This window comes from Eriocheir sinensis, chromosome 45 (assembly GCF_024679095.1).
Source record: "Eriocheir sinensis breed Jianghai 21 chromosome 45, ASM2467909v1, whole genome shotgun sequence".
In the NCBI taxonomy this organism is placed as follows: Eukaryota; Metazoa; Arthropoda; class Malacostraca; order Decapoda; family Varunidae; genus Eriocheir; species Eriocheir sinensis.
Genome location: NC_066553.1, coordinates 5,570,269 through 5,588,232, shown reverse-complemented (window position 1 = coordinate 5,588,232; position 17,964 = coordinate 5,570,269). Strand labels below are relative to the sequence as shown.

General features: G+C 41.1%; 1 protein-coding gene and 1 long non-coding RNA gene across 4 annotated transcripts; one reads left to right on the top strand and one right to left on the bottom strand.

Annotated features, from left to right (window-relative positions):
* The first annotated feature begins 1,015 nt into the window (after positions 1-1,015).
* Positions 1,016-17,345, top strand: LOC126980666 (regulator of chromosome condensation-like). Its single transcript, XM_050830780.1, has 9 exons — positions 1,016-1,249; positions 4,305-4,437; positions 5,551-5,738; positions 6,849-7,028; positions 7,905-8,130; positions 9,252-9,404; positions 10,120-10,213; positions 13,888-14,066; positions 16,503-17,345. The coding sequence occupies exons 1-9, from the start codon at positions 1,214-1,216 to the stop codon at positions 16,667-16,669; spliced, it is 1,356 nt and encodes a 451-aa protein (XP_050686737.1). The 5' UTR covers positions 1,016-1,213; the 3' UTR covers positions 16,670-17,345.
* On the bottom strand, positions 10,220-13,899 carry LOC126980667 (uncharacterized). 3 transcript variants are annotated; one of them, XR_007733451.1, is made up of 4 exons: positions 11,417-13,899; positions 10,911-11,251; positions 10,683-10,796; positions 10,220-10,625 (listed from the first exon to the last, which is right to left on the bottom strand). It is a non-coding gene; the product is annotated as an uncharacterized LOC126980667 (long non-coding RNA). The 3 variants fall into 3 exon arrangements; XR_007733449.1 differs by having other exon boundaries at positions 10,220-10,796; XR_007733450.1 differs by lacking the exon at positions 11,417-13,899 and adding an exon at positions 11,252-11,326 and having other exon boundaries at positions 10,220-10,796; positions 10,911-11,138.
* Positions 17,346-17,964: the final 619 nt, after the last annotated feature.

Genomic DNA, 17,964 nt, shown 5'->3' with positions numbered 1-17,964 from the left:
TGATAGTTTATTGTTGCAGGTAAACAACAAGGGAGAAGGGAGGAACATGCCATCCCAACCCCCAGGCAGGACAGAGTGTGATTATACAACTATTAATACATGTGTAGGTAGCACCATGAAATTAAAAAGATACAATGGTAGGAAGGAAAGCACAACAAGGGAGGGGGCAGTACCTCCCCTAAAGTGGATAACAAAAAGTGAAGAATCTGAATATTTCATAAAAATAATATATAACAGGTAAGTAGTTATATAAATATATTTGTGGAAGACGGAATATAAAGTGGAAGATAGAAAGTGCGGTAGGTATAGAAGCGGAAGCAGAAGGTTAAAAAAGTGGACTAAATAGAAATAAATAAGTGAAAAATGAATAAAAATGAAAATAAAAAAAGGTATACCTATCTGTGAATCATCCCCCTACCACCTCCTTCCCATTTCGCCTTTTCCTTTCCGTCTCTACCCCAATCCTCTCTCTGTTTCCTCTTCTCTCTTCGACTCTCCTCCCTCTGTCTCACCTTCCTTCCTCTCCCCTCTTTGTTCCCTTGTCTCTCTTCCTCTCTTCTCTCTGTCTCCCCCTTCCTCCGTCTCTCGATCCCTTCTTATCCCCTAGCTCTCTCCTCCCTCTTCTCTCTCTCCTGCCACTCCTCTTCATCTATCTCTCCCCCTCCTCTGACTCTACTCCCTTCCTCTCCCCTCTTTGTTCCCTTGTCTCTCTTCCTCTCTTCTCTCTGTCTCCCCCTTCCTCCGTCTCTCGATCCTTCCTGTCTCTCTCCTCCCGGTCTTCTCTCTCTCCTGCCACTCCTCTTCATCTATCTCTCCCCCTCCTCTGACTCTACTCCCTTCCTCTCTCCTCTTTAATTGTTATCTCGTTACTCATTTCCACACCCTTTCCTCTACATCGCCTCCCTCCCCAATCCAGCCACTTGCTCTCTCCGTCCTTCACATTAATTTCTACCAACTCGATCGTCTGGCCTACCTCATATTGAAAGAAAAATAAGAAGAAAAGAAAAAAGAAGGAAAAGAAGAAAAAGAAAAAGAAGAAGGAAAAGAAAAAGAAGAAGAAGAAAAAGAAGAAATAGAAGAAGAAGAATCAGGCGCAACTCGACCGTCACTTGAACTTGGCGCCAAAACTCCCCCACAACAAGACCACGTGCAGAGGCAAGGCGGCGACGACCCGGGCACCTCTCCTCCTCGTCTCCGCTCAATTTCCTGTTTCATGTGTGGTGGAGGCCTGACTGAGGGGTCGCGGAAGGTGAGTGGAGACCCTGAGCATATATATAGATAGGAACGAGTCCACTGGAGCGTCTGGTTAAGTGTTGGTGAGCCTTTGAAATGGAGCTTTGCGGGGAACAATCTCTTGGGGTATTTTTTTTTCCTGGGCGATATTTATTTATGAATGCTGGTGTTCATATACTCTCTAGAACGTGGAGGAACTATCTGGTTGTCCGTAGTTTGTGTAGGCTTTGAAATGTATACGTACTTGCATTTTTTATTTTTATTTATTTTTTTGCCTGGGATTGGATTCAGGGAGGGCAATGAGATGTCTGGTGAGTCTTATTTATAGAGGCTGGTGTTCATATACTCTCTAGAACGTGGAGGAACTATCTGGTAGTCCGTAGTTTGTGTAGGCTTTGAAATATATACGTACTTGCATTTTTTATTTTTATTTATTTTTTTGCCTGGGATTGGATTCAGGGAGGGCAATGACATGTCTGGTGTGTCTTATTTATAGAGGCTGGTGTTCATATACTCTCTAGGACGTGGAGGAATTATCTGGTAGTCCGTAGTTTGTGTAGGCTTTGAAATATATAAGTACTTGCATTTTTTTTTTGCCTGGGATTGGATTCAGGGAGGGCAATGACATGTCTGGTGTGTCTTATTTATGGAGGCTGGTGTTCATATACTCTCTAGGACGTGGAGGAATTATCTGGTAGTCCGTAGTTTGTGTAGGCTTTGAAATACATAAGTACTTGCATTTTTTTTTTTGCCTGGGATTGGATTCAGGGAGGGCAATGACATGTCTGGTGTGTCTTATTTATAGAGGCTGGTGTTCATATACTCTCTAGGACGTGGAGGAATTATCTGGTAGTCCGTAGTTTGTGTAGGCTTTGAAATATATACGTACTTGCATTTATTATTTTTTTTTAATTTTTTTTGCCTGGGATTGGATTCAGGGAGGGCAATGGCAAGTCTGGTATGTCTTATTTATGGAGGCTGGATGTTCATAGACTCCCCAGAACATGGAAGAGTTACCTGGAAGTCCATAGGTTGAGGGGAGGAAAGAATTTGCTCCCGGCCAGTTATATCCATGTTATCTCTTTCCCGGTGTTTGTTCAGCCATTTCATTTGAGGTGGAGGTTCAGATTTTTTCCTTCCCTCCCTCCCAGGAAAGCTGTTTACCCAGGTCTTTGAAACCTTGTCCAGAATTGCATTAACTTTCTGTTGTGTAAAACTGATTTTGTGGAAGGTTGAGAAGGCAAGGGAAATATGGGAGTATGGCAGTTGTAAGGCAGAAAAGCAAGCTAGAAATCAGGAAAAAAAAATTGTAGGAAATTACTAAAGGACCAGAGAGTAATTAGGGAATGGACTGAGGTAAATCTTAAGAATAGTGGCTCCTAGCAGGTTCGCATTTAGGGCACAGTGTGATGGTAATTACAACATTTCTAGCACGTACGACGGGGTTTAGACAAGCGGACAGCCATGTTTATGTCACAAGGTGTGTATTTTTCCACGCTGGCCTCACAATTTCTTCTAAGTCAATGGACGATGAGACTGCGAGCTCCGGGGTGAAGAAAGGGAAGAGCCCTAAAGTAAAGAGACATAAACCTGCCTGTCCGCTTGTCAAAATCCCGTCGTACGTGCTAGAAATGTTGTAATTACCACCACACCGTGCCCTAAATGCGCACCCGCTAGGAGCCGCTATTCTTAAGATTTACCTCAGTCCATTCCCTAATTACTCTCCGGTCCTTTAGTAATTTTCTACAATTGTTTTATTTTCCTGATTTCTAGCTCGATTTTCTGCCTTACAACTGCCATACTCCCATATTTCCCTATACCCTATTTACCTGGACTGAATTGAAACATGGCTTTTAAAATTTGTTATTTCTTGTGTAGTGTCACCTACAGATTTCAGTATTATTACAGAAGTACAGCCCTCTGAGTTAAGATTCGTTTTAATACCGTGCCAGTATCTCATTACCTTCCTTATAAAACCTCACTAGCTCTTCATATATCTTTTCTACAAACCTTCAACAGTCATGGAAACGCTTTCAAAATCCAATTCAAGGACTTTTTTTCTTACTCTTGAAAATAGGGGATAATGTTTACGAAAGCGCGTCGCCTCTTCTGGTGCTGGCCACTGTGACGGTGATGCCGCTGCCACTGTAAAATAGCTTGCATTTTCATGTCCTTATCCTTCCATTTTGTCCCCTTTTTTCTCTTCTATTATCCCTATCCTTCCATTTTGTCCCCTTTTTTTCTATTCTATTATCCCTATCCTTCCATTTTGTCCCCTTTTTTTCTATTCTATTATCCCTATCCTTCCATTTTGTCCCCTTTTTTTCTCTTCTATTATCCCTATCCTTCCATTTTGTCCCCTTTTTTTCTATTCTATTATCCCTATCCTTCCATTTTATCCCCTTTTTTTCTATTCTATTATCCCTATCCTTCCATTTTTTCCCCTTTTTTTCTATTCTATTATCCCTATCCTTCCATTTTGTCCCCTTTTTTTCTATTCTATTATCCCTATCCTTCCATTTTGTCCCCTTTTTTTCTCTTCTATTATCCCTATCCTTCCATTTTATCCCCTTTTTTTCTATTCTATTATCCCTATCCTTCCATTTTATCCCCTTTTTTTCTCTTCTATTATCCCTATCCTTCCATTTTATCCCCTTTTTTTCTCTTCTATTATCCCTATTCTTCCATTTTGTCCCCATTGTCTTCTTCCATCTTCTCTATTTATCCATTTTATTCCCCCTTTTTCTCTATTCTCCTTGTTTTACTGTCACTGTCTTATTTATCCTATCCATGTCTGCTCATTGGGGGGACCTAGTTTGGGCCTATATCAATTTTTTTTATTTTCCTTTGATGCCCTTTCTTCTATCTAATCTATCTATTTATATATACTACTAAGCTGGGATCTTTGGAAACAGGAGTAGCAACAAGCACACACACACACACACACACACACACACACACACACACACACACACACACACACACACACACACACACACACACACACACTGCATTCACTCATCTTAACCCTTCCATGGATCACAGTAACAGTAATACCAACCCTTCCGCAGACCATGCCGAGAAGGTCCCAAGCAGTGAACAACCGGCTGTCAACCAACAATGTGGCAGCCAAGCCGGGCCGAGGGCGGGGCCGGAAGCGCACCCAGACAGAGAAGCCGGTCACCGAGGCCAAGAAAGTCAAACGTAATGATCACTGTGGTTTTCTGTTGGGTGTTGAGGTCATTTTTGCACTGTATTCCATTTATTATTTCAGTGATGCCTTTAGTGTTAAAATAGGATTGTGTTTATTCTGTACCTTTGTAGTATTTTTTTCTACTTGTCTTGGTCTTGTTATATATTTATGCTTATCAATCTATATCCCCGATGCGCTGCTCCCTCACCGGGCCTTCCTTGCAGGGGGGAGGCCACTGCAGAAGTGTCTCCATCTCTTCCTGTTCTGGCGCTCCTTTTCAGCACACTCAATCCTGCTACTTCCAACTCTCACTCCAATAGTTCCCCTGGCATCCCCTTCCTCAGTCTTTCCCTTATACACTTCACAAATTGATTCTCATTACGTTTCCGAACCATCTCATCGTATCACGCTTCACCCATTTGACCACTCATTTCTCTGTCACACCCATATCAAACCTCTCATACATGCTTATACCTATTTATTGGCTTGTTATATTTGTAATTGTCACTTTCATCTTTGGCTGGTTAACATTTTACCTGTTTGTTATAATTTTCCTTTAATTTCTGTCACGTTTCTTATTTCAGTATCCCACTTTCCTCTTCCTTCTCATTATTTTCCTATTGGTGGTTTCCAAGGTTTTCATTTTGTCTTGTCCCTTCATGATGTTCTCTACCCTCAGGTTTCGATTTTATTTTCTATTATTTCGTTCCTCATTTCCACCCTTTTACATCTTCCCCGTATATTTCTCCTTTCCCTCTTTACCTTCACCATGCACTTCGCCATTTTTCTACATTTCTCACATGACATCAATTTCCTTGCTAAGTAGCACCTCTTTCATTCTTTGATCTCATCTCTACTTCTCTTGATTCTTCACTTCTCTTTTTGATGTGTCTTTCTCTATTCATCAGATCTTGAGTGCATCATCTTTCTACTTGTCTCATCCCATCTCCATCTCTTCCTTCACCCCCACAATCCAACCTTATATTTGATTTCATTCCCCATTATATATATATCCTTCTCATATTCTCTCTTTAACTTGTCCGTCTCTGTACTCTTCAGATCCTCATAGTATTCCCCATAATCTCTACTTATATATGCCTTCTGTGATCTGTCCACCCTCACAGTTCAGCTTGAGGCACCCAAGGTTGAGGGCGGTGTGGTGCTGACGGTGGGCATGGGAGATATCGGCCAACTGGGTCTGGGCCCGGATGTGCAGGAGAAGACCCGGCCAGGCTTAGTGAATCTCTCGGAGGACATCGTGGCCATAGCTGCTGGTGGCCTTCACACAGTATGTTTGGATAAAAATGGAAAGGTAAGAGCCTGTGTTCTTAGCTCAGCATGCAATCCACTGTTCCGTTATGCCTTTTTGTTTATTGTTTATTTATTTATTTTTCATAGTAATCAGCTCAAGGCCGGAAACAAAACAAAAAGCCCGCTAAGCACTGCTCCTATAAAGTACAATAGAAAGAGGATGGTCAAAAGAGAGGGCCAGTTTTGAAGTGAGAGATGTCTTGAGATGTGCATTCTACCTAGCTAGTATTTTTAAAGGACTGAGTCAAGCTTGTAATGCTTCATATTTTATCACTATGCATAATTTCTTAGACTTGTGTATACTTTTGACATGCATGATTTTATTTGGTAAATCATTCCATTAAATTTGAAGTTGGTTGTACCTGTGTAACTTCATCTCATTGGCATGCACTCTGTCCTCAATTTTAGAAATGTGGGCTACTCCTTCCACTCAGTATTTCACTTCCTAAGCTTATCTTGCACTGAAAGATTTGGTGGGAAGAGAAGCCAGGTGCCCATTAACCCGTCTGCTGCGATTGGCACAAATTTGGCTTTCATTGGTAGCCTGGTAACATACACTCCCAGGTCGTTCTCTGCCTCTGTGGTGGATAGTGGAGTGTTTCCCATGTGGTATTGGTATGCTGGATATCCCCTCCCATGGTGCATACCTTTACATTTTTTCTTCATTGAATTGTAGCAGCTATTTTTTGTTCCATTCCTGTAGCTTGGTGATGTCTTCTTGTAGGAAATCCTCAGTCAAGGGGTTAAACTATTGGAACCCGTTAGCTTTCTGTTACATGTAGTTTGTGGGTCTGATGCATTGTGTTTGTTTAGGAAGAAAGGTGTGGATATTTTGTGTGTATGACATCATTGGAGAGGGTTAAGGGGTCTGTGCCCACACCTGTTTTCCTCAGCACCCAGCAGCAGCCAGCAACACCCACATTCACCAACACCTCTGCTTTCCAATACATGCAGCTTTATCCAACCTCCACAGGTACACAGTCAACACCCACACTCACCAACACCTCTGCACTCCAATACATGCAGCTTTACCCAACCTCCAGATGTACACAGTCAGCAACACCATCACCTCTGTCCTCCAGTACCTAGCAGTCTTATCTTCCCTCCACAGATACACACTTGGGGCTGTAATGACGAGGGTGCCCTGGGCCGCCACACCGCCACGGAGGAGGATGCCTTCACTAGTGGCGTGGTGGAGCTGGATGCCAAAGTGGTACAGATCTCCACCGGGGACTGCCACACTGCGGCACTCACAGATGAGGGGAAGGTGTTTGTGTGGGGATGCTTCAGGGTGAGTATAGGACGTGTGGGTGGAGAGGCTTGCTGCTGCCTCTTGATTGTATATTTGATTACCTCAAGCATTGTAATAAAAGAGAGGGGATTTTTTTTGTTTATGATATAGGTATATGTATTATATGAATAACTTGAGGATATCAATATTGAGACTTAATTTTTGCCTGATTGGGTTCACCTCTGAAGTGTGTGTGTGTGTGTGTGTGTGTTTGAATTTACCTATTTGTGTTTACCTATTTATAGTATATAGGGCCTGAGCTCAAGCTCGGACAGTCCTGTCTCCCAATCTATATTTGTCCAACTTTTCCTTCATTATATGGACACTGCCCGCTTCAACAATGTCTTTGTTTAGTCCATTCTATGCATCCACACTCCTGTATGGAAAACCACTTCTTTATGTCTTTCTAACAAGTCCCCTTCCTCAATTTCTTATGGTGTCCTCTTAGTTGCCTCCCTTCTATCTTGATGAAATCATTTCTATCCAACACGCCCATTCCACATGTATTCCTGTACAGTACTATCAGGTCTCCTCTTTTCTTTCTTCCAATGTTGGTAAGCCCAGTTCCTCCAATCTAGTCTCATATTGCAGACGTGTGTGTGTGTGTGTGTGTGTGTGTGTGTGTGTGTGTGTAAAGACACTTACTGTTGCTGTAAACCTGATTACCTGTACAGACTTTTGCTGGAACAGTAAAAGTAAAACCATTTCTGCTGGAGGTGCACTTGTTTGTCATCTTAATTTATAAACATAAGGACAATGAGGGAAATAACAAGTCTTTAAGATGCCAGTTAGTTACATGAGCCTTTTTTAATCTTTTATTTGTATATGTATTTCCATAGCACCTGCTATTCTAATCCATCAGTCTTCTCTGGACAGGACAACAACGGTCCGCTGGGTCTGCTGACGGAAGGCAATGGACACAGGACTCCACAGCAGGTGTTGGCGGATGTGCCCATCATCAAGGTGTCCTCAGGGAACAACCACCTGGCGCTGCTTGCCCAGGATGGCCGGGTGTTCACCTTCGGCTGCGGAGAGTCTGGCCAGCTGGGGAGGATTGCGGAGGTGTTTGCCACGAGGACCTCCAGAAACAGAAATGGAATACGTGAGTGTTTGGATGCCACAAACAGATAGCCCCACATGCAGGACACAAAAGATTACCTTTTACACAGGGCTATTTCATATTCCTGTGACATTTGATTTGCTGGTTGCATTCCTATTATGTGTATGACTTGCTTTTGTGACCATGCATATTTTTCAGTAAGATTTTTTGTCTTAAGATTCCGATTGATTTTTAAAAGTAAGAATCTCAGCAAAAGAAGTTCATGGTAGAATGAATGAGGATAACTTTGTGAAGAGAGTATGTGGGTGCAGGATTCAGATACAGGATGTCAGTAGGGATCCACCAATATTACTGCCCCCTTCACAACAACAGCAACAACAACAACAAAAAAGTCACAGATGAACCATTACCTTGCAATGCTTCCTTGTGTTCCCTGAATGAATGTGTTTGTAACTTTGTAAATCACTGATATCGTTGTTTGGCACACACAGACACATAGGTTCCTCCCTTACAGACTAACAACTCTCCCATTCATCCTGACCACTTGTCAAGCTGGTAACTTGCTCTAGACTTACCTTTGTGCTTAACCCGGTAGCAGCGACGGGCCACATTTGTGCCATGATATAAACCCCCCAAAATAGATGATATATAATCTGATCACAAATGCTTTGATATATATTATGAAATGGTTTGTGTGAGGGGTGATTTTTTCTCACTTGGAGGGACCATTAAGAAACATGATCCCCGCTGCTACTGGGTTGTCATGTCCTTCAGTTGCAATACTTTAGCCACCCACAAGAAAAGACCCAGGAACACTCACACTTTAAAACCCGAGAAAGTACTATTCTGAGTACCCATGGCCATGTTTGCCAAACACTTAACAAATATGGATTTAATGAAATATATGATAAATATGAAATTGCTGATATCAGTATATTTATGATACCTGTAACTATTACACTCATGTATGATAAAGTACCTGAGTGTGTGTGTGACATGGACCAGGCTGATTCAGACACTTAGGCTTACAGTTTCTCAGATAATTTTCTTTATGTTTATTCATGTATTTATTTATCAACCAGCTTTAAAATGAGGCTGTACAGCTAAATATAAATGATAAAGCATAATTTTAGCAACCTTCTAACTTTGACCTTTCTCCTCAGAGTCTCTGCTCGAGCCCCAGCCCCTCAAAGTGTACAGGAGGCGCAAGGCTGTGGCGTTTGATGAGGTGTGGGCCGGCGGCTTGGCCACCTTCGTTCGGGCCAAGGACACCGGCGACATATATGGGTTTGGCCTCAATAACTACAACCAGATGGGTGAGTTGTCTGCCAGTTGGAATGTGACAAGGTTGCCTGTCAACTGTGCTTGTTTGTCTCTCAGTGTAAGTCAAGAGTCAAGCTGGGAAAGTTGTGAGGCGCCAAGATTCTGAACCATATGTTAAGACTCAAGATGCATTGATTGTACACTTTGCTCCTCAGGAAGAGTGGCCAGTCATGAGAGTTGCCATTCATGAAGTATCTTTGTTTTCCAAAAGCATTCCATTCCATTCCTATTCTCTTCATTTATTCTTCAAGGGTTGAATTTGCACTCATTATTTGTCCTAGATGTGTATATTCCTTTACTCTCAAGTGTTTTATTTCTGGTCATTATTTGATGTCCTGCCCACTGATTATTGAACATACCTTTTGTTTCCTTCACACATTTAAAGAGCTCCTTTCAGACTGTTTAGTTCCTTGGTCATTCTTTGCAAGTTTTCCTCAGACTCAGCAAGACTATTTCATCTGTGAATCTGAGGTTTTTAAGGCATTCACTGTCCATCATAATGAAATACCATCAAAATATTGTTTATCCTACTTTTTAACTCATTTTATACCTCAGTTTCCTTATGATGTTTTTTTTCTGCTATGAGGACTAGTAATAAGTAATGTGTAAAAATTTTCAAGCATATAACCTCTTTACAGATATTGAAACTTTGAAAGTGTAGAAACTAAACCAGTGTAGTCGAATGTTCATTGTAGCCATTTTTTGCAGGGGATGAGGACAGCAACCTGAAATTCCAGCCGGTGCTACTCAAGAACTTTGCCGGGAAGACCTGGAAGCAGATCTCAGGGGGACAGCATCACAGGTGGGGAGAAGCATTGCACGTTCTTGGCTTTCCTGAATGTTCCTGCTAAATTTGAACATAGGTTACAAGTCAAACCCGAGAAGTTTCGGGTCTCTACAAAGGTCGGTTTAGGGGCCATTCTACAAGTCCAATCCAAGAAGTTTCGTGTCCCTACATAGGATGGTTTAGGGGCCATACTACAAGTCCAATCCAAGAAGTTTCGGGTCCCTACATAGTTCGGGATGAATAACTTTGTAGGGACCTGAAACTTGTCGGATTGGACTTGTAATATGGCCCCTAAACCGACCTTTGTAGGGACCTGAAACTTGTCGGATTGGACTTGTAATACCACCCCTAAACTGACCTTTGTAGGGACCTGAAACTTGTCGGATTGGACTTGTATTATGGACCCTAAACCGACCTTTGTAGGGACCTGAAACTTGTCGGATTGGACTTGTAATACAGCCCCTAAACCGACCTTTGTAGGGACCTGAAACTTGTCGGATTGGACTTGTAATACGGCCCCTAAACCGACCTTTGTAGGGACCTGAAACTTGTCGGATTGGACTTGTAATATGGCCCCTAAACCGACCTTTGTAGGGACCTGAAACTTGTCGGATTGGACTTGTAATATAGCCCCTAAACCGACCTTTGTAGGAACCTGAAACTTGTCGGATTGGACTTGTAATACGGCCCCTAAACCGACCTTTGTAGGGACCTGAAACTTGTCAGATTGGACTTGTAATACGGCCCCTAAACCGACCTTTGTAGGGACCTGAAACTTGTCGGATTGGACTTGTAATACGGCCCCTAAACCGACCTTTGTAGGGACCTGAAACTTGTCGGATTGGACTTGTAATACGGCCCCTAAACCGACCTTTGTAGGGACCTGAAACTTGTCGGATTGGACTTGTAATACGGCCCCTAAACCGACCTTTGTAGGGACCTGAAACTTGTCAGATTGGACTTGTAATATGGCCCTTGAACTGACCTTTGTAGGGAGCTGAAACTTGTCGGATTGGACTTTAATACGGCCCCTAAACCGACCTTTGTAGGGACCTGAAACTTGTCGGATTGGACTTGTAATACAGCCCCTAAACCGACCTTTGTAGGGACCTGAAACTTGTCGGATTGATTTGTCGGCCCTAAACCGACCTTTGTAGGGACCTGAAACTTGTCAGATTGGACTTGTAATATGGCCCCTAAACTGACCTTTGTAGGGACCTGAAACTTGTCAGATTGGACTTGTAATACGGCCCTTTATCTCAACTTTCCTTTTTCATATTACTGCATCGCTTGTTAATTATCAACCTTCCTATTTCATATTATTTCATCTGTTGTCTTCTTAACTATCTCAACCTCCCTTTCTCCATTCTTTTCTCCACGTATCTCAACCCTTTCTCCTACCACTCCATCTCTTTTCCTTTTACCTATTAAACGGTCTATTTCATATCACTGCTCTACATGTATTCTAACTAACTTAACCCAGTAGCAGCGATGGGCCAAATTTGTGGCTTTACCGTGTAGCAGCGACGGGCCAAATTTGTGCCATGATATAAACCCCCAAAATAGATGATACATAATCTGATCACAAATGCTTTGATATATATTATGAAATGGTTTGTGTGAGGGTTGATTTTTTAAAAATTTTTCTTGCTTGGAGGTACCATAAAGAAACATGATCCCTGCTGCTACCGGGTTAAACTTTCCATTCTCTGTCTCGTGTCATCTCAACCTTCTATTCTCGATTTCTCGTCTTCTTCTCTCAATCATCCTTTCCATATCTCTTTCTTTGCTTACCTCAACCTCTCTTCCTCATATCCCTCCATCTCTTGTCTTCTTATTTATCTCATCCTTTCTTTCTTGTACCACTTCATCTTTTGTCATCTGATAATTTTCGACCTTTTTGTTTTTTCTTATATTACTGCTCCTTCAGTTTCTTTACTTACCTGTTTTTCCTGTTCTCAAACAATTTACCTGTCAGGGGTTCTTCATCTTCTCATAGTTCTCCATCTCTTGTCTCTGTGTATTTGAAATTTCCATCATTATCCACACTTTTTTTTTTTTTTTTCTATAGCGCCTGTAGGCTTGCTTGAGGGGCTTGGATAGTAGTCGACCCCAGCCCGTATTGGCGCAGGCAAGTGTTTATAGTGGCGCCATCTTCTCTTAACTTCATTTTCACATAGTATTACTCAGTCTCTATATATTTTTTTACATGCCTCTCCATTTCCTGTCTACATATCTGGAGTTTCGGTATTTTCACGTTATCCTACATCGTCATCTACTTATCTGAGCTTCTCCATCCTCATACTAAATCCATGTTTGTTTCTTTACTCATCTTAAGCATTCCTTTTTCTTACCTTTCCATTTTTGTCTACTTACCTGAATATCATTTTCTCTTAGTTCTCCATTGGTCTCTTACTCTCCTCATTTTTTCCTTTCTCGGACTCAGTCTCTATCAGGCTACAAGTGATTTTATGACCTCTCTCTTGCTCTTGTCATTATAGTTCTGTTTTCTGTATTCTCCATCTCTTGTAGTGAAACCAAATTGTCGACTCCGTTTTGGGGTTGGCTCCCGTGGGCCCATTTCTCCCCTCTGTTCTGCCACACAGTCCCAACACCTATTTTTTCCTTTCATATGTTACCTATAGCTTACATATGAGAGGAAGAGATAGGTGTTGGGACTGTGGCAGAGCATAGGGGAGGAAAGGACCCACAGAAGCCTATGCCAGACTGGCCTCGACATATTTGGAAGACTATAGTATTCTCCCACTCCAGTCATCTCTCTCTCTCACTCTTAATTTATTATCTTCACCTCAGCACTTTCTTCCCTCATTAGTGTTTGTCTGAAGTGGATTCATTCTTATCTGGAGACATGTACATCTGCTAACTCCACCCTTGTAAGAAGTGACTAAAGGAGGTGAGGTATGGCTCCCTCTAAATAAGGCTAGGAAGGCTATAGGCAAACCTGGTTATGACAGTGGGTGTTGAGAAATGCAGCTTTCTCTGTGAACTATAGTGAAATCAAATTGGCGAGTCCATTGTGGCGCTGGCTCCCGCTGGTCCTTTCCTCCCAGCCGCTCTTCCACACAGTCCCAACACCTTTCTCTTCCTCTCATATGTTAGCAATAGGTAACATATAAGAGGAAAAAGTAGGTGTTGGGACTGTGTGGCAGAGCAGAGGGGAGGAAAGGACCAGCGGGAGCCAACACCACAATGGACTCACCACTCTGGTTTGACTATAGTGAACACTGGACTAGATTTCAGATGAGCTCGAAACCAGTTAACCTTTTCTCGTAGGATCGATGCCTCAATTTTCTCAGATTAAGTTTTTTTGCATGTTTTTGTGGAAGTAGTTAAGCAGCACAAAATTTGATGTTCTACTCCATATGCAAATAATTCTTCAGTTATGTATTTAAAAGTCTTTAGTATTCCTGATGGCACACCTTTCTTACCGATCTGCTTGTTAGAAAATATAAAAAGATCGTCAAGCTATTCCTTCCACTAATACATGTCTCTTTCATCTCCCATGTTTTGTTTTTAACATTTTTAGTACTCTTATTTCTGAGGGGGAGCTATGTATGTGTTTAGTATTTTTCAGCATTTTTTTTCAGAGCAATGTGTTACTAATTTTTTTTACCCCTGTGTCTCTTACCATCAATATAAAAAATGCTTAATCTGTCTTGCCCCCAAAGCCTGGCGCTGACGGAGGATGGGGTGGCTCACTGCATGGGCCGACGGGAGTATGGGCGGCTGGGTCTCGGGGATCTAAAGGAGGACAAGGTGAAGCCCACGCCCATCCCCACCCTCGAGAGTCACAAGGCCACCAGCGTCTCGGCCGGGGAGTGCGTCTCGCTCGTCGTGGTGGAGGGAGGTGGGTAATGGCTGGAGCATGGCTTGGTGGTGATCCATTTATTTCTTCAGTTGTGCTTATATCATTATATAGCGTCACTTTCGTAATCTAACTGCTGGAGTATTTATTTTTTTTCTTCAGGAAATCATAAAAGAATCCTATACTAATCACACACATATGCAATGAGATAGTGTATGAATTTAAAAATGTAGAGCCCCAAACAAGATTTACAGCATCAATACTGAACTGATGTGGGTAATATGAAACTCCTGAGAAGACTTAGTGAGGTATTCGATGTGATTATTCTGAGGCTTGCATGTGGCGGCTACTGTGACGTGGCCGCAGTGTGCAAACCTTGGAATAATCATCACCCCAGACACCTCATTTACTCCTTTGTGATGCTTTATATTACCATGTCAATTAAATATATTCTTATTTCACGAATCATAGTGATAGAAGGGCTACAAATAGGAAAACTGGGTGAAAGATATGGCGTGACAGTGCCAATGCTCCCTTTATACATGTATCCTTGTTCACTAGCAGGGCCTTTTATTAAGACAGCAGCAAACAGATGCCGTTGAAATTACACCCAGGAAGTTCTTTCCAGTTGAGTATCAATTATTTGAAAGCATCCAAAAGTTATTGTAGGAACTTACTATTCATTCTAACTAGTCCATATTGTTGAAACCTTTGTCTTGGAAGTTGCTCTTTGCAAGATCCTTTTGTAATTACCTTTTTACGGTTGCTTTTGTTCTATAATTTATCAGTTAGACTTTTCATTCCAGTGATCATACTCTTTTTATTGATATGTTGCTGCTATTGGACCAAGACCAAGGTACAGGTGTTTGGAGGCTTGCTAGATGAAACCGTACAGTTTGTTCATGTGTGAGGTGAGAACATTGATATGGAAAATTTCACATTCCTTTGTGGTATATGCAGAACAACGGTGGGTCTCATCAATGTCTTATTGTGGATTGGCTTTGCCTTTGGCATTTTTTACTCACTCAACATGTGTATATGGTGTTGATACCTTTGTAAAAGAACAAAGCGCTTGTGGTCTTTCCCTAACTCTATGGCTGTGAAACATGGACACTGAATTGTGACTCGGAGAGACTGATGTCTTTGGTAAAGTGTCTACAAAGAATAATTGGATATCTCTGGAATAACTTTGTCAAACTGGCGATTACTCGAGACTGAATTGAGACCTATTACCAGCATAGTTCATGAATGTCAACCCTGGCTCTATGGGCATGTGGCATGTTACCCAGAAGTTGACCCCGCCCATCAGGCTATCTATGTCTGTAAGAGATATAACCCTGAGTAGAGGATGCCCAGGGAATGCCTAGAGCAAGTTGATGGCTCCTGCTTTGAGGTACTTAGGATGGGGATGGGGGTTTGCTTGGAGGTACCCTCGGATTTGGCATTGTAGGGTGGATGAGGTGACGCGCCCCTTGGTGTATGTCCCTATCGATTACTAACCAAAAAGAAAAGAATAAGTTGAATGTTGTTTTTCATCATTAAGCCGGTACCAGTGATAGGCCAAATTTTTGGCTTAACATATATCCCCAAAAATAGAGGATGCAAAAATTGAAAACGAATGTGTTGATATCTATTATATAATGATTTCCATGAGTGATTTTTTCTCATTAATTTGCTTAGAGGGGCCTTTAACCCAATAGCTGCAGGGACCATGTTTCTTCAAGGCCCCTCTAAGTGAATTAATGAGAAAAATCATCACTCACGCAAACCATTATATAATATATATCAATGCATTTATGATCAGTATATATATATAGATATAGATAGATAGATAGATAGATAGATAGATATAGATACACCTCACCCTTCCTCACCTCACCTGGATGAATGAGGTGAATTTAAGAGATGCTCAGTTGATACAAATACAGTTGGAGGTTTAAATGTAATGTTAAACAGTTTTAAAGACAGAGAAGGCAGAAGGTGAATGAATAACAAGTAGGCATGAGTAGTATTGAGGATCGAAAACATTTGATTGTAAAGACTTAATCAGAACCCAACTTGGAATAAATAAGATGTGTGCAAAGTCCCTACCTATAAATATTCAAAGTAGTATAAGAGAGAGAGAGGAGATTGAGTGAGAGCTATCTATAAACTACTATAAATAAACTATCTATGAAGCTACATATAAAAATTCAAAGTAGTGTGAAAAAGTAAAGAGAGAGGAGTGAGCAAGTTTGAGGCTGATGACGTCATTGAGGTGGGAGAAGCATAAGAACCAGCCAGCGAATCAGGGTGAAGTGAGGCGCCCAGGATAATGTGAACAGGCTGCCTGAGAAGCATAAAATAGCTCCAGCCTGGTCTGCTCTAGTACCCCCTATGATCCATGAGCAGAGTCCCATCTGTCAGCATTTGCTTATGGATGCTCAACTAAAATCATTCCCGTGAAATACCCGCCTAACACAGTTCTCTCTTCTTCAGGTCAGGTGTTTGGCTTTGGCATGGGCACCAACAACCAGCTGGCCCAAGGAGATGAAGAGGACCAGTTGGTGCCGGTGCCCTTGGGAGGCAAGCAGCTGGCTGAGCGGGCAGTGGTGGCAGCACAGGCCGGCGGCCAACACACTGTCCTCCTGGCCGTACCAAAGTGACGTCCAGGACATTAGGCTAATTATTTACACCTTGTGGTGATATTTTATAGTTGCCCCTTTACTTTATCCTCCATTTCCCATATTAAATTAACTAGAAATATCCTCATGCCCTTTGTAATGATGTCAGGATACTTTTTCTTTTCATTCATAACTTCTTACCTATCCAAATGTCACATTGCTTATCCATGCCCTCCCTCTCCCTTTGGATTGTGTACTCCAGCAGTCTGGTATGAGCAGACGTGTGCCACTGTGTGAGGTGACAGCACTGGGCGTGTGGCCAATGTGTAAAGTGTCAATTGTGTGTGTGCTTGTGTAGCGGAAGTGTTTCACTGGTCACTTGATCCTAAATGACGCCAGAGATGAGGTGTTTCTGGATTTTAATATCTTTTATGTGTGAATACTGAAAATGTAAATTTTAGTTAGTTTAATTTATTTTGTAGGATATAAGGTGTTATTGGGTTTGCTTCTAAAGCCTAAGTTTGACAGCACAAGAGCTCAAGTTTTTGTTGCCTGAAAAGTGAATATCAGCTGTTGGTTTTCTAGAATAATTCATTTTTTTTCCTTTTTGTTGTATGAAAACTTTTAATTTAATTCATAATAGAGTACAATATTTCTGTGATGTCATGTACTGTGTTACAAGTGGTAACTCAGCCCTTGTAATAAAGATATTTTCAATGTTCCTCTGTCTTTACCCACATGAAGAGAAAATCAAGCCAACACGCATCATATGCAAAGGGCACAAGACAGGGTTGGTGATTTTTTTTAATTATATATATATATATATATATATATATATATATATATATATATATATATATATATATATATATATATATATATATATATATATATATATATATATATATATATATACTGCTGAGTGATAACAAATAAAGAAATAAAAAATGATTTTTTTAGTAAAAAAATCAATGATTTAATCAATTTGATTTAATCATTGCCAACCCTGGCACAAGATCAGTCAATCAAGGGGAGTTTGCCTCAACCACCTTACGATGCCATTCCCATGGGTCCCCCGATCTAGTCTCCATGCAAGTCCCCTATTTATCCCATGTACCTCCCAGCAGGATCCAGCTACTTGTTCATGCTACAAGCTAAATAGCTAGCTAGCTATATATATATATATATATATATATATATATATATATATATATATATATATATATATATATATATATATATATATATATATATATATATATATATATATATATATATATATATATATATATATATATATATATATATATATATATATATATATATATATATATATA